This window comes from Onychostoma macrolepis, chromosome 03, assembly GCF_012432095.1.
Source record: "Onychostoma macrolepis isolate SWU-2019 chromosome 03, ASM1243209v1, whole genome shotgun sequence".
Taxonomy (NCBI): Eukaryota; Metazoa; Chordata; class Actinopteri; order Cypriniformes; family Cyprinidae; genus Onychostoma; species Onychostoma macrolepis.
Genome location: NC_081157.1, coordinates 1,088,337 through 1,105,335, shown reverse-complemented (window position 1 = coordinate 1,105,335; position 16,999 = coordinate 1,088,337). Strand labels below are relative to the sequence as shown.

General features: G+C 35.1%; 1 protein-coding gene across 1 annotated transcript; it reads left to right on the top strand.

Moving 5' to 3' along the window:
* Nucleotides 1-209: 209 nt before the first annotated feature.
* Nucleotides 210-14,026, top strand: LOC131537385 (gastrula zinc finger protein XlCGF8.2DB-like). The gene is made up of 3 exons (XM_058770757.1): nucleotides 210-475; nucleotides 618-744; nucleotides 4,232-14,026. Exons 2-3 carry the CDS (start codon nucleotides 660-662, stop codon nucleotides 5,134-5,136), a joined length of 990 nt encoding a protein of 329 aa, XP_058626740.1. The 5' UTR covers nucleotides 210-475; nucleotides 618-659; the 3' UTR covers nucleotides 5,137-14,026.
* Nucleotides 14,027-16,999: the final 2,973 nt, after the last annotated feature.

The window sequence follows — 16,999 nt, the reverse complement described above, 5'->3', positions numbered from 1 at the left end:
TCTCTAGTAAACTGTGGTAACATTTATAAAGACTCTGGTGGTTTTTAACTTCACTATAATTACTAAATTATACTACAGTTTACTATTTGTATCAATGTCAATGTTTAAATTTATGTTGACAAACCGTGTTTTTATATAATAGATAGCACAATAAAAGCTTTTGCTTTGGTTCCTTCAAAAAATGCATTAAACACTTTTTAAAGGCTTGTTATTAAAACTTATTGAAGTTCTTGACCACTGATATAAACGGTTTCTGCACTCAAACATGACTCTTTCACCTTTTTAGACAGTATCATAGTTATTTTCAGCAGGTCATTGGACAACACATGTATAAATATGTATTTCACCACGAATAAAACCCTGAGTGTCTCTGTTTGTCTGCGCTCTCTGCACTAACAGGACTTTTATTTTGGTGTGGCGCTGTGACGTCACAAGGCTGCGCGCGCTGCATCTGATGTGATTCGGCTGAAGGAAGGTTTGTGGTTTCAAGCGTTTCAAGTATTTAATTTGATAAGTGAAGAGAGAATCGCCGCACTTGTGCACTGAGAGCTGATCGAGACGGTTTAGTTTGGGTTTATTTTCATCTCTGTTCATTATTCTCATCTCAATCATGACAGACTGTCCAAACAAAACCTGCTGAGATCCACACTGTTATAAAGATGGCGTTTATTAAAGAGGAGAGTGAAGATGTGAAGATTGAAGACGCATTCAGAGTCAAACATGAAGAGACTGAGGAACAAACAGGTTGGTTTTCATCTCAAAGCTGAACTCATCTCCTCATTAAAATGTCCAGCTATCTTATTAATAAAATCCACTAACTTCTATTACTTAATTATGCATCAGTATCCAAAAAAAAAAAAAATATATATATATATATATATATATATATATATATATATAAAATAAAAAGCAATATATAAAATGTTATATTACATAACTTATTAGTAGAAAATATTTATCAAGAAAACTTTGACTAACTCTGCTAATAATACCAATAAAGTTACACATTAAGTGGTCAGTTTTACTTGGGTAAAGTTGGTTTTATATTCGCACATTCACACATTTCCGCGTTCAATAACTTTCTATTTATATGTGCAATAAAGTTATTTTTTGCAAAATCTAATCAGAGACAACATTGTCAACCTAATTTTTTTTTCACAATCGATTAAAATGGGCAAGTATTGTTTTAATGTCATACTTGCTTGCGAATGACCGCTAAAAGTCCAATGTAGTGCGGTTAAAGTAATTGAATGCTTAAGTCCGAATGTGAAATATAAAACCAACTTTACCCAATTCAGAATCATTAGATTAATCCCAATTACTTATTTAAATAAATGTAATAGGCGAATTGTATTATCATATTTATAATTGTGAGTTAATTTAGTGGATTTTCTTGTTATTTTTCTCCTTTGTCACTGTCAGATTCTGTAAATAGATTACACAGGTTTTATGTTTAGCTCTTCTGCCAATCCTTTATTTCCCATATAAGTTACTCGTAAATATCTCATGTTCCTGTTTATGAATGGCTCTTGTCAAGTGTCTGGTTTTAGTAAGTTTGGCTATAGTTTGACGTTATTGCTCTGAAGTTGAAATTTTACTGCTGTTGTGGTGAAGAACTAGGCCTGGGGCCTGTACCATGATTAGACTTACAGGATTAGTTTAGAGTTGACAAAACTGGTGAACAGCCAATCACGAGCCTTGGTTAAAGATTTGCTAAAGGTTAATAGATTGATGCATTTACAATGGAAAAAGTACTTGTTCATAAAATTATCTTGCTTTATCAGTGCAGTGAAGTTAGTTTATATAGTTGTAAACCCAGGATTGGTGCAAACTAAACTGAAACTTACCTGGCTAGCCAGCTAATCCAGCTTCATGGTACAGGCCCCTGGGCGATAAAACGGTATCGCTATTTATCGACGGTACACATTCATCGATAATGATAGAAAATGTTTTGATATAGTGCACGAGATAGGCACTTGCTATGAATGATGCAGACAGCACACACAAACACATGCTGAAATGAGTGTTGCGCCTGCCTGTGATGAGGAGATTGTGAATAATAATAATAATAATAATAAAAAAAGCATATTAGTCAGGGAGCCTTCTCAGTGGTGCGCGAGATGTGGTGATGATGATGTAAGAGACGTTGAGGCTTGTGACTGTCCCATTGACTGCCAAGTAAATAACACTGTCAAGGTCCATAAAAGTATGAAAGATGGGTTTGGAACGACAGGGGGTAAGTGATTAATGACAAAAATTTTATTTTGTGGTGGGTAACCCTTTAAGCAATGCATAAATATATGATGCTGTTTTATTTATGTTATTTTATTTGCTAATTTAGACATTATCCACGATTTTTATAGTCAGTTGTTTCATTGCGTTTACAATTCAATGCGCTGCATTATTTTGCTTATTGCGCCTTCCTGTGGCCTTGGGAAACAATCCAAATATTTCCTTAACTTATTTAATCTGCATATAAAACATAAGAACGGATATATTTATTTAAATTTAATTTTGTGTTTGACTGTTAAAAAATTTATGTTGTTTGTCTTTGTAAACCGAGTAAATTAAAAATACAGTGGTTGAATTTAAACATTTTTCTATTGCTGTTTGTTTTAATAAAGGTTATAAAAAATGTCAGTATTTATCGATATCAAACGATATGAAGCATTAGGTCACACTTTATATTGGCCTTAACTACTATGTACTTGCATCATGCGTCATTGTATTGCAAAACACTTCTGCTGCTATTGAGGTGGGATACGGGTAGGTTAGGGACAGGTTTTGTGGTCTGGGTTAAGGTGTGAGGGATGGGTCAACAGAGTAATTATAAATGTAATTACAGAAATGAATTACAGATGTAATTACATATAGGTATTTTTAAAAATATAAAGACAATGTAAAAACATGTATGTACTCAATAAGTGCATTGTACCAAATGATTAATTCAAATGAAAGTACACAGTAGTTAAGGCCACCTAATATAAAGTGGGACCAAACATTATATCACTGACACGTTTTTTTAGCTATATTGAATAGGGATGTAACGATCGCAGTTTGATTATAAATCATGATAAAATTCACCACGGTTAATATTACAGTTTCATATTTTAATCATCATTAAAACCGTATTCGATTACTGGGATTTGAGCAACTCACGACAACTAAATGTGACCCTGGACCACAAAACCAGTCATAAGTGTCAATTTTTCAACTGTTTGAAAATTTCATCTTTTGTGTTCAGCAGAAGAACGAAAACCCATGCATGTTTGGAGTGAGTAAATAATGACAGCACTTTAATTTTTGGGTGAATTGTCCCTTTAAATCCTGACTGAAAATGTTCGCAACTCTCCATATTTGAGAGGACCAAGTTGAGTTATTCTAATATTTTAGACCTTAATTGCATATTTAAAATTTGTTTATAATTAACTAGATCAAGTGATCCAGAAGTGTTCATTTGTTTGTTAGTCTTGATAAGAGGTTTAATATCAGCCAGCTTGAAAGTTATTTGGACATGTCCTACAGAAAGTAAAAAGTAAACGATATTAAGAATAGCTTCTGGGATAGGGGTGGGCAACATGGCAAAAAATATACAATTTTTTATTTTTTTTTCAGGAAAATCATGATTTTATCACTATTCTTTTTTTATGTTGTTCAATTTTTCAAGTTGTCTCAGCAGTTCAAACTAATTTCCCTATTTAAAAAAAAAAGGCCTTACAAGAAAACAAAATATACAATAAAAAAGAATGGCAGATCGTTAGGGCAAAGTGGGTGAAGATAAAAACCGTTGTTGTTGTTATTATTTTGTCATTTAAAAAAATATGAACAAAGATACATATTACAAATATACATAATATACAAATAAAACCATGCTTTATTTTTCAGATACAGCAGGTGTATTTAACAGTAGCATGCATGAAATTGAATAAACAAATATAAAAATAAAACGCTAGATATACGTAACATTTGATGTGAATGCATGCTGCGTTGTATAGTATATTAAGACGGAGGTGCCAGAACTGCAAATAATAGAATGTATGCTGTAGCACAATATTTCTTCAATAGCAGATCGTGGAGACAAAAATTGTGATATCTCGCATTCTTATGCTGGGATTACAGGTTTCTCATCTTTTAGTAGCTCAGTGGGTAGGATCTAGCATACATATTTTGATATTTGCTGCTTTGTGCCATTGAACAGGGGTTAACCTGTTTTTGTCTCTTTTCGTCATAGAGCTGATGGCACTGAAAGAGGAGAATCAAGAACTGAATGAAATGGAAGAGAAACATCATGATTTTGTAACTGGAGAACAGACATCTTCAAGAGTTCAAAACACTGAAACCTTTAATCACCACACAATGGTTCACTCAACAGAGAAATGGTTTAAATGTGATCAGTGTGCAAGGCAGTTCTGGAACATTAAACACCTTAACAGGCACGTAATACTTCATTCCAAAGAAAAGCCTTTTAAATGCCAGAAGTGTGAAAAGTGTTTTAAAATAGAGAAATACCTGAAGAATCACATGAAAATTCACAGCGGACAGAAGCCGTTCACATGCACTCAGTGTGGGAAGTGTTTCGGTCATAAAGTCAGCCTCAAGACTCACATGACTCTTCACACCGGAGAGAAGCCTTACACCTGCAGACTGTGTGGAAGGAGCTTCTCACAAAACGGAAATCTTAAATATCACATGAGAGTTCACACTGGAGAGAAACGGTACACCTGCCCTCACTGCAAAAAAAAATTTGGTCACAAAGTCAGCCTCAAGACTCACATGAGGATTCACACCGGAGAGAAGCCTTACACATGCCGACACTGTGAAGAGAGATTCACACACAAAGAGTCCTTTGAAATACACGTGATACGTCACACTGGAGAGATGCCTTTCACCTGCCAACTGTGCGGGAAGGGCTTCCCACAGAAAGGAAATCTGAAGTCTCACATAAAAGTTCACACTGGAGAGAAGCCTTTCATCTGTCCTCACTGTGGAAAGGGTTTCACTTCTAAAGGCAACCTTAAGATTCACATGAGGATTCACACTGGAGAGAAGCCGTACCCATGCTCTCGGTGTGAGATGAGGTTCCTGTATAAAAGAGACCTGAAACAGCATTTACAAACCCAGTGTTCCTCAGAGTGACGAGATTTGAAAAAAGATGCTATTTCTGTGTGTGTGAGTGAGACTGTTCACATGACCTTTTAAATGCGGCCCGTAAACAGAGCACTGCACGATGTGGTTTATTTGCTGCATCCTTTATATTTTGCCTTTGCCTTTAATATTTAGCAAATTTGTTTTCGGCAAAATTAGCCGTCTTGAATTGAAAATGGGTAATTTGTGTGATTCGTGCAGATTCGATTGTGATTATTTTGTGTGCGCTCTGGTTTGGAATTACAAAACCAAAATATCTGCTTACAACATGTTTTTGCAGTGTTGAGTGTTGTAGCCAATCACAGGCATCTGTGTTGAAAGCAATGGCAAATCAGAGGTGTTTACCATAGGCAGAGCTAGGTAGTGTAGCTCTGTAACTAATGTAATCTGGATTACGTAATCAGATTCCAAAAGTTTAGTACTTGTAATTAGATTACGTTTTTAAATACTTGTAATCAGACTACAATTACTTTTTTATGGATTACGTACTTGTTATTCACATAATGGCAATAAATTATTCATCATTTATTGATTCTACCTAATTGCTCTTTTAAATGTTCATTTCTAAAATGGCGTACTGCTTATATACGCTCAAAGTCTTCCAGTTTTGTGGACATTCCCACAAACAATGCACAATTTTAAAATGCACATTCACATCATTTCTTATTTACATGTAATGCATGCCTGCATTCCTTTGTCATCTGAAAATTTTTCATCTAATATATTTTCTTGAAGTACCCTGACATTTTAAGATAAATACTTTAATGATTGTCACATGTTGGTTAATGGTCACCTGACATGTAGGTAAACAAATTAAATATTTAAATTGTTTTAGTAAGTGTTTTATTTTGAATGATGTTATTCTGAAATGATTATTTTAATTTTTATGATTTAATTCATTATTAGCTTTTCATCAAACTCGTGAAGCCCCTGCAGTTCATTTACAAAAAAAATGAAACCTTGATAATGTAATGTAACGTTTAATGCACTTCGTTTTATTAATTACAACGAATGGAATATAGTTTTTTACTAGGGATGCACCGAAATGAAAATTATTGGCCGAAGCCAAACAAAATGAAACACTGGGCCAAAGGCCGAATACCGAAAACGGTTTTTCGCATTTTTTTCCCCATGTAGGCCTATTTTGACCTATTGTTTTTTTCTTTTTCACCATTGCATAAATTAAATAGCCAAAATGCGCTTTATACTGTTTTGTCCTGCTTAAAAATAAAAATAAAAAATCAATTACAAAACAACAATTTAAAAATATTTACTTAACACTGAACAGTTTTTTAACGTATTTTTTGGCTATTTTTGAATCAGGCATGTATTTTTTTTACTGTACAAATAAATGCAGCCTTGCTGAGCAGAAGATACTTTTTAAAACATTAGAATATATTACAGATACCAATTTGAACGCTATGTGTGAATGTTATAATAAATGTATAGAGCTGTTGTAGGGTATTTATTATCTTTTTTTTTTTTTTTTTTTTAAGAAAAACAGTAAAATTACAATACTAACATTTATAAATGTTGATGGAGGAGTTGCTTTTTCTTAGATTTTATATTGGCAGAAACCTGCAGGAAGATCTTGGTGGTGCTTTTTGTTGACAACAGTATGCAGATATTTAAGTGATTCTCATTACGAATTTGGGAAGATGTTTGTTGCGCTTATCACATGTCTTTTAAAAGAATTATAAAAATGTGACTGAGCAAATGACGAGTAGCAGTGTTTTAGCTCAGATTTTCCTCGCGCTTTGGACTTTGAACCCTGGCTCCGCGAGCTCATGCAGCGCTGTTTGAATACATGTAAACATTACATTTGAAAACAACATTCTGCGGTTTAATTACAAATCGTTTGAGGCCATTTCGCAATTTCAGTCATCACAGTAACCAGAAACAATCACCTCTTCCTCTTCTTATCGCAGACATGCAGTGGCGGCTGCTGGTCTTTCAAAGAGGGGAAGCTCATTTTCGGCCTACATCATAAAAATTGTCCATTTATTTATACATAAATTCTGCCCTACGTTCCTTTTCAAGAAAATGCTCTGTGACCCTGTCGTACCAACTAGGCGTCTTTTCCAGTGACGCTAGCCTACTGTATGAATGAATGAATGAATGAATGAATGAATGAATGAACAAACAATCTAAAAAAAAAAGATATTAAACTCGACGGAGGAAATGTGGGAATTAGGTTAAACTGAAACAAGGAATGTGGTGTATAATAGGGTTGTCACGATACCATAAAAATGTCTTACGATACTAGACCAGCTTAATTTATAATTCAATTCTACAAAATGAATCAAAATGTAATAAATAGATGTAAGTGAATAACAGACAATATTATTCTCTGAATACTTAATGTGAATGAATGACTGGCTATTGTTATCCATGAAATGATCTAAACAAAACTCAAGCTGCATGAAGTGACATTTAGATGTGGCATTTATTCATTTAGACTGTATTTATAATTGTATAAATAATGTTATGAGATTAATGTTTTAAATACTAAATTCTGAATATAGAAATATGTTGCAAAATAATGTAATATGCCTACTTTTAGACGGGAAACTTAAAAAATGGCCAGCAGGTGGCAGAAGTTCGTGATTGAATCACTGAGTCATTCAAATGATTCTTTCAAAACGGCTGAATCCTTCAGGAGCGAATCAAATGATTGTTTTTATGAATGGCTTAAGCTTGGTTTAGTGAATCAGTGATTCGCCCAAATCAACGCGGATTTGGATTCGAACACAAACGAAACACTAACAGCACTCTTGCTCGTGTCGTATTGCCTAAGTGTCAGGAGCATTTTTTGCTTGCATATCTTGAAATTTCCGAGTTAGCAGCATGTATATTAAAACATAACATTATAAATGAATAAAAAAATATATAATGATTGATAAGAACCAAGTGCAAAGCCGCTATGAGACTGAGCTCGAATAGCTTCAGTGTCAGTGACTTTTCATAGTACAAAATCGCTGTCAATCAAACGGAGATGCAGTCTTTCGACAGACCCTCCAATCATCACGCAGAAGCCCGGCATCCAGGCCAGCCCACTCCTCCATTCACCCCCAGAGACGCTGAGCGTCCGTGGGCGGGACATAATCGCAGCATTTATCCAATGACCGTATAGTTTCGAGGCACTGAAAAAAACAGTTTGAAGCAGCCCCATTGAAGTCAATGGACGCTAGGCTTCAACAGAGTAATGCACTGACGCTACGGGAATGTATGAGAAGGAAATAGAGTCCGACCTGCTATATGTAGCTGATTCTGAACGAACTCGTCTTGGAGATGAACGTGTTCTAACGCATTTTTAGTCAATAAAATGTTAACACAATAGTACATATTTGACCATTAATTTTTTGACAATATAGGGGAAGCCGAGCTTCCCTTGCAGCCTTAAAGAAATCCACACTGCAGACATGAGATGCAGCACTAAGCAGTCTCTCGCTGTCGGTGTTTCTTGCTTGTAATGATTTGAAATGATGATAATGAAATTGTCTTTCTCTGACAGTTTTAAATACTTCACTGCAGACACGTTTGTTGCATTAGTGCGCGCCACTATTTGATCGCGTGACGTCATTGTTCGGTAAATATTATTCGGTCTTTTCGCTTTTTTCGGCCGAACAATTTTGGTTGCCGAACATTCGGTGCATCCCCATTTCTTACTCTTTTGTGTTTTTATATCAATATGGTACGATATCATCGTAAATATATCAATGTGATAAACGATTTAGGTAAAAAGTAATCTAAACGTAATCAAAAAAGTAGTCTGACTACAAACTACAATTTTATCATGTAATTTGGAGTCAGTAACTGATTACAATTTCTAAGTAATCTACTCAGCTCTGACTGTAGGTTAGACAGAATCCGATCTGAACAAATTTTTGTTGCCGCGAGTGTTGCAGAGTTTTACGCGCTTGCAGATCTTCCTATTAATGATGAAAAAAGCATACACACAGTGTAAACAGGAGCTTGATTGTGTAGTTAGTCATCGCGTGAGTAAGTTTGGTCAATTGCACTATAAGGAGAGCACCCTTTGCTTGGTTTCTCTACATAATTCGTTCACAATTTGAAGAAAAGCATTGTTTGCCTAAGAGGATCAAACATCCACTTATACTCTTTCAGGAGTGACAAACGCAAGTGTAAAAAATTATGCGAGTGAATCTGTTAAATAGTTACGTAAGTCATTGCTATGATTGACAGCACTATAGCAATAGACGGAATAAAACATCTGACAAGCCGATGTCAAAACAGAGCTGTGCATTAAGTGATGCAGAGTAAATTCAGAGTAACAAAACTACAAGATCAAAAAGTCAGTTTGATTACTATATTCGGCAGCTTCTACAGTTAAAGATAAAACAAAGCACTCTTTTTGATGTTTTTTTAATGCAATGTTTAAAAAAATTAAATTTTTAAATCTAAAAATATTTAATGCATTATTATTTAGTTGTACTTGCTATACGGCATACTTTAGCATAGTAAAATAGTACTGTAACACAAATGTGTTACAGTAATCATTTTATAATAAATCCAAAAGCACCACTTGGAAAAAAAAAATAGGGAGTGGAAATGGCAACTGATTTGATGAGTGATCCTTTGCTCCCATCTATTGGTAATAATGGAAATATGTCATTTTTATCTTAAAAGTATTTGTTTTGCACCGGGGTTTTTGGCACATATTTTTCATGAATGAAGATAAGGTTCATGAATGCTATCTTCAAAGGGATGCATCTTTAGCCCGATTCGGACAGTAATTGTTTCTCAAATGGACGTCTGTAAAAAAAAAAAAAAAATATATAAATATATATATATATATATATATATATATATATATACATATCACCTCAGTGATCTAACTCATGGATTCGGATGGCGATTTATTCACAGTGGAGGAGTGAGTTCTGTGATCCTACAAACCCGGTAACGCGTTGCTCACGTGACCAGTCACATGATTGTCTGCTAAAACTTTATTTTTATTATTGTGTAAAATGTATTTAAAAATACTTATGTAAAATGTATTCTTATTATTCCAAGCATATTTTATAATATATAATCCTATTTATTATTTTATTATTTAAATCTTCTGTAAAAATAGGAAAATAGACGTGCTATAGTTGTATATAATTATACGCGTTATATATCTGTTTATAATACACATTTTAAAATTGTATTGCATATCTGCTGCTGCCATAATAAAGACCCATTTCGATTGTTTACGTGCTTTTCTTCTCTTTCTGCTCCCAGTCGCTGTGGTGGAGCAGTTATGAAGTATATGTTCTTTTAAATACTTTCCAGCATTTCATAAATATGTATGCAAATTACACCAAAGTTTGGGAGTGCTCAAAAAGGGTTTAAACACTGAATTTTGAATCGATTTCTTCTCGTAAACTCAGAGATCTGGATTCGGACGGCAATTAAATTACCACACGACCTTGGTGGTTGTCAAAAAACTGTAGGTAATTCGGCTGGGGATTTTTACGGGGGTGGTGAGAGAAAAACACCGACATCCTGGATTCGGATGGCATTAAAATCACCAATTTTAAATGGTGAATGGTGAAAATCACTTATGTTCCCCTGAAAAACAATTACCATCCGAATAGGGCTTTTGTCTCCTTTTTCACCCATGATGAGTTTGCATCCCTGCTATTTTCTCATTTGGATTAAAAAACACCTAGCGCACATGCACAGTATCATTTTGTATGTTTACATACTGTTACGTTATAAATATGCGAATGCTTATTTACATCTTACAAACTGATTGATGGAAGAGACTAAATATTTAATAAGTATTTGCTAAAAAAAACCTCAACTTTTTAAATATATCTTCAGGGCAGCTATGCTTATGGCAGCTTTCTGTTCTTACTACAGCGAAGAATATAAACAAATTAAGCTGCAAAGTTTAGGTTACATTTAAACAGAAATATCAATACATAAAAAATTGGACTGGACTCATTTGGATTTACAAAATTTTGTGCATGTAAATATTAGGGGTGGGACAATAAATCGATATGGTGATATATAGTGATCCTTCTCCATACGATATGAGAATCGATATCTGGCGCCAAATATCGATATTTTAATTAATACAATAAGGTGCTCTAAATAGTTTTCCCTGCTCACAGCAACGAAAAACGCTTGGAAATCGCGGCCGCGCCATTTCCAGCTTCTTTCCAAAAGCACTCTGACTCTGAGCAACCATGAACCGCGTTCTCTATGAAGATGGGGAAGCATGAGGAACCGAAGGATAAACAGATTTCCAGCCACTGTATTAGCTTTACTGCTATATATATATGTTTATGGAGATGAAGAATAAAAAACTGCCCCGCAACAGCTACCAGCGTGGACCATAGGCACAATCACGTTATTACTGCAGAGCGCATATTCAGTTCATGAGTATCCTAACCTCTATGCTCGGTTCGCAGGTGGATTTCCCTCACTATATGAGTGAGAGAGAGTGCCGCCGGTGCGTCCAATTTTATGTGAACAAAACTGGATGCTCTCCCTCTCTCTCAGATATTACAAGTGCGTGTTATGCAGTGTGAACAGTGGGCACCGACCGGCAGAAACATAAATCTGCACCTATGGCATGGAGGACAAAACAAAACCTTGTCAAAGCCACAATGCGGCGCAGAAGTGTGCAGTGTGTGTGCTTGATCATCATCCAGTCTGTCTGGAATGACATGAAGAAACGGAACAAACTGAGACAGACTAAATCCAGAAGAACTGTGTCTCCAAGGCGCTTCAAGAAACCTACTTGCAAAGCTACAGTACCGTTAAAAGTTTTAGGCACTTGTGTAAAAATGCTGTAAAATGAGGATGCTGTCAAAAATATATTTTCTTTATCAATTAACTTCTATTAGCTAAATTAAATCAACATTTGGTGTGAGCATCCTTTGTGTTTAAAGCAGCTTTTGCCCTCGGTGCTCTTGAGCAGAGTTTCTCAGGAGCTTTGCAGGTAGGTTTCTTGAAGCATCTTGGAGACGTTGCCACAGTTCTTCTGGATTTAGTTTGTGTAATAAATGGAGGCCAGACAATGCTTAACTGAGCTGAAGAACTTTTACTAACACCTTGTTCCTTGATCACAACCCAGAATGGGGATGCGTCATTGTCAATGCACATACACCCCTTAAAGTAGAAATTATTTCTCTTTGATCCTGGATTAAACTTTGTCGAAAGTTATCAACCATTCAGAATAGATCCACGCCCGACCGATGAAAATCCTACTGGAAATTGTATTGGCTGTAAGTGAAATGCACCAGAAAGTTTTTCAACAATCAAAGATGGAACTTTATTTTCTTTACAATGTAACTTTATGCTAGAAATGTTTTCGAATGGGATATTTGTCTGCCTAACTGCATCACTACATTGTACAGACATTACAGGTCAAAACCATCCGATTTTCCATTTCTCTAAATAAATAGGCCTAAAATATATGGCTCTTAAATCACTGCTTATAAAAATTATAAGTGTACAGTGTTGTCATGTTTCGAATACCTCAACTGAATTGAGGTAATTTGTTTTATGTCTTTTTTTTTTTTTTTTTTTGGCAAATTCAATTCAGTTAGAAATCAAATTTGAAATCAAGCTTCCTTGTGTTGTAAGCTTTTGTAACAAAGTTACCCTATTTTAAAGACACAAATTCACAGAATGAGCAAATGTTTAAGATTGAGATTTTTGTAATGGTAATTGATCAATATTTATATGTATGTAAACTGGCATAAAGGCCTATATTAAAATCTGTTCATCATATAAAGCGAATGTGTCTTTTTAGAAGACTTGGATTAAACCAGTTTCGAAGCTTGAAATAATGATTGCCTTGAAAAAAATGGATGGACAAAAAAAATGTAAAATATCTATATGGCAGTATACAGTATGTGGTGGTTTTGCCAATGGTATTGAAAATGATTAGTCGTCATGAAATCAAAATGACCCTACTTACTTTTTAGTGCACACTACTAGTCTTGTGGTGAACAATTAAACCGTGCAAGTCAATACACTGCAAAAAACATTGTCTGCCATCATAATCTTTAATCAAAAACTGAAAATTTTGCTTACGCTCTGATGACGTCAGTATGAAGGCTTGGGGAGAATCCTCTTGTTAACTATGACGCAAGGATTGCTGTTTCCGGGTCCAAGCCTCTGCTCCTTTCACTTGAGAATACAGGTGCTGGTCATATAATTAGAATATCATCAAAAAGTTGATTTATTTCACTAATTCCATTCAAAACGTGAAACTTGTATATTATATTCATTCATTACACACAGACTGATATATTTCAAATGTTTATTTCTTTTAATTTTGATGATTAAAGCTTACAGCTCATGAAAGTCAAAAATCAGTATCTCAAAATATTAGAATATTTACATTTGAGTTTGAAGCATATTGAAAATGCAAAGTCGGCAACACCTAAGCTCCAAAAATATCAAAGAAAAATTTATTAATTAAAAAAATTCACATAAGGTGTAACGTTTCGAGCACACAGGCTCTTCATCAGACAAATGAACAACACTGATATGCGTCTATTTATACATGTGAGCAAAAGGTCACATGACCTAACACAATATACCCAAAATAATAATAATAATAATAACAACAACAACAATAAATGAACCAAAGTAACCGCAGTCAAAAAAGAAAAAACAACAACAACAAAGAAATGACAAAATACAATTCTCAATACACAATACAACAAGATTAATTAATACCTGCCTACATACATAAATTCAACCAATACCATCAAAACCTTTATTGGAGCTATATAAAAAAAAAAACACACATAATTGGATAAGCATTCCATATTTAAAGAAATGGACGAATATCAAAATCCTCATTAAGACCTCTCGGGGACAAAGTATCTAATGTAAAAATCCAAAAGGCTTCACGTTGTAAAAGTAATTTATTGATGTCACCACCGCGCGTGGACACTTAACTACTTCTATTCCTATATACTGAAGAGTGGAAAGCGGAATGTCTCGAGTTTACAAAGTGCTGAGCTACTGGACTTTTCGGATCGCGATGTCTGATTGCACACCGATGTTCAGAAATACGATTTTTCAAAGGTCTGCTAGTCTTACCAACGTAACACAAACCACAAGGACAACGCAACAAATAAATAACATTAGCCGTCTTGCGAAATCGTACCCGAATCTTAAATATTTTCGTCGTATGAGGATGTGTAAAAGTCAATGTCTTATACGTGAAATTACACTGTTGACAGTTACCACATCTATAATTCCCATACGGTATTTTATTCAAAAAATTAGGGGCAGGTTTCAAATCAGATTTGACCAAAATATTACGAAGACTGGGTGTTTTCTTGTACACTAGACATGGTGGTTCATCAAAACACTTCTTAAGACCGGGATCACTCTCAACAATGTGCCAATGTTTCAATAAAACATGATGAATGTCCTTGAAACAGGCGAATATTGAATATAACAGTTAACCCGACGTTTAATTTTTTGTTTTTTGACAAGACTCTCCTGTTGCGATACATCTTTAAAACGACTCACTGCAGACTGGATCCACTCTTCTCGATATGATCGTTTTCTGAATCTCTCCGATAGAATTTGTGATTGCTGTTGAAAATCTGCATCTTTACTACAAATACGGCGAATACGACTAAATTGTGAAATTGGTAACGAACGCTTTAATGACACAGGATGATAAGATTGTCCGTGCAAGATGGTGTTACGGTCAGTTGGTTTACGATACAAAGTAGTTTCAATGCCAGATGCAGTGCGAAGAACAAGCACATCCAAAAAATTCATTTTCTCTTGATGAAATTCAATAGTAAATTTCAACGCACTACATTTATTATTTACCAAACTATGAAACTCCAGTAACTCAGATTCAGCACCACTCCATATTAAAAAAAACATCATCGATATAACGTTTCCATAGAACAATGTGTCTCAAAAAATAATTTACCACAGGGTTTAACACAAACTGATGTTCAAACATCCCACAAAAAAGGGATGCAAAGCTTGGGGCCATCTTGGAACCCATGCGAACCCCTGAAATCTGCAAATAATAATCTGACCCAAACAGAAAATAATTATGTGAAAGCACCAATTTCGCCAAATCACTCAAACATGTAGTACTTGGTACCTGACCCGGACGTTGATCAAGAAAAAATTCCATAGCCTCTAACCCACCCTGAAATGGAACATTGGTGTAAAGCGATTCAACATCCATGGTGACTAGAAAAACAGGATAATCAGGTAATTTCACATTATTCATAAGTTCAATAAAATCCATCGTGTCCTTAATATAAGAAGGTAAAGACATGACCAAAGGTTGTAAATGGAAATCAACAAAAGCAGAAATTCTCTCTGTCAATGACCCAATTGCTGCAACTATGGGTCTACCAGAAGGGATTTCCCTATACGGTTTGTGAATTTTAGGTAACGTGTATAATACCGGAGTAATCGGATGTTCAACACGCATATATTCGTATTCATCTTTGGTCAGCTGATGGGAATCTACAAAACGTTGTAAAGTATTGTATACAGATGTCTTAAAATGCGCCAAAGGATTCGTACTCAATTTTTTATAGAAAGCCGAATTAGAAAGTTGTCTCTGTATTTCAAATTCATAATCTTTTCGATCTAAAATCACCACTGCTCCACCCTTATCAGCACTTTGAATCACTATAGACGAATCTTTTTTAAGTGATTCCAGTTCCGACAGTTGTGCCTTCGTCAAATTATGTGCAAGTTTATATTGTTTTTTAGATTTGAATATAGATACAACATCACTTTCTACAAGCCTACAATAAGTGTCCAAAGAGGCATTTCTATTCTTGAAAGGAATAAAAGTGGATTTACCTCTAAAACCAGTCCGATGTAATTCACTAGAATTATAGTCCTCTACAGATGTACCACCGTAACTATCCCGTGACTCAGAGGTTATATCAGGCGTGAAAACACCAGAATCCGATGAATGAATCTGCTGTGTCTGTCTCACATTAAAAATTCTTTGAGTCTCAAGTTGCGAAAAATTTTTGCAAATCAATATAAGTGTCAAATTCATTGCAGTGTGCAGTTGGTGAAAACGAGAGTCCTTTATTAAGGACAGTTAAACAGTCATTGGAGATCACTTTGCTCGATAAATTGATGGCATTAATCACTTCTGTATCGTTCTCCGTGTCACATATTGAGATCTTACAGGACCTCTTTTTGCTCCTCCTGCATTTTTTCTTTGACGAGAGATGTTGAATTGTCGTCCGCCTTCTAAAAAACGTTGGGACTGAGACGGATAACTGGAATCTGAATCCCGATCAAGTGAAGACGACGACTGAGCAGATGAATACCTGTTGTCATCATGCTGTAAAGAATTACGAGCCCCACGAGAAGTGAATTGTGGCAATGAATGACGCCTCCACTGTGATCTCCACTGGTAAACCCGATCGTTGGCATAGTCAGCAGCATCTCGATTAAACTTGCTTTTCTTGGATGCAACAATCTCCTTTTTTAGTTCCGTGATTCGTTGATTACATTCCAATAGCACTGAGTCAAGTTGTTCCTTGTCAGGATATTCCACAGATAGCTGAATTTTAACCTCTTCCATTTCTTTTCGAATATTCACCAGCTGTGCAGAAATCTCTTGTACGGTCAATGCCATTAGATCAAAAGCACACTTATTTAAAATTTCACACCATTTGTCGCAAAAACTCACATTGTCCTTGCCAAACATTTGAGTTTGAATAAATGACCATCCCTACAGTATAAATTCTGGGTATCTCTTGTTCTTTGAAACCACAATAATGGGGAAGACTGCTGACTTGGCAATGATCCAGAAGACGAACATTGACGCCCTCCACAAAGAGGGTAAGTCGCAGAGGGTCAT

Coding starts and splice junctions, on each gene's coding strand:
- LOC131537385 (XM_058770757.1), top strand. CDS start 660: ATGGCGTTTATTAAAGAGGAGAGTGAAGATGTGAAGATTGAAGACGCA. Junction 745..4,231: donor AGAGACTGAGGAACAAACAG/GTTGGTTTTCAT, acceptor TTTTCGTCATAG/AGCTGATGGCACTGAAAGAG.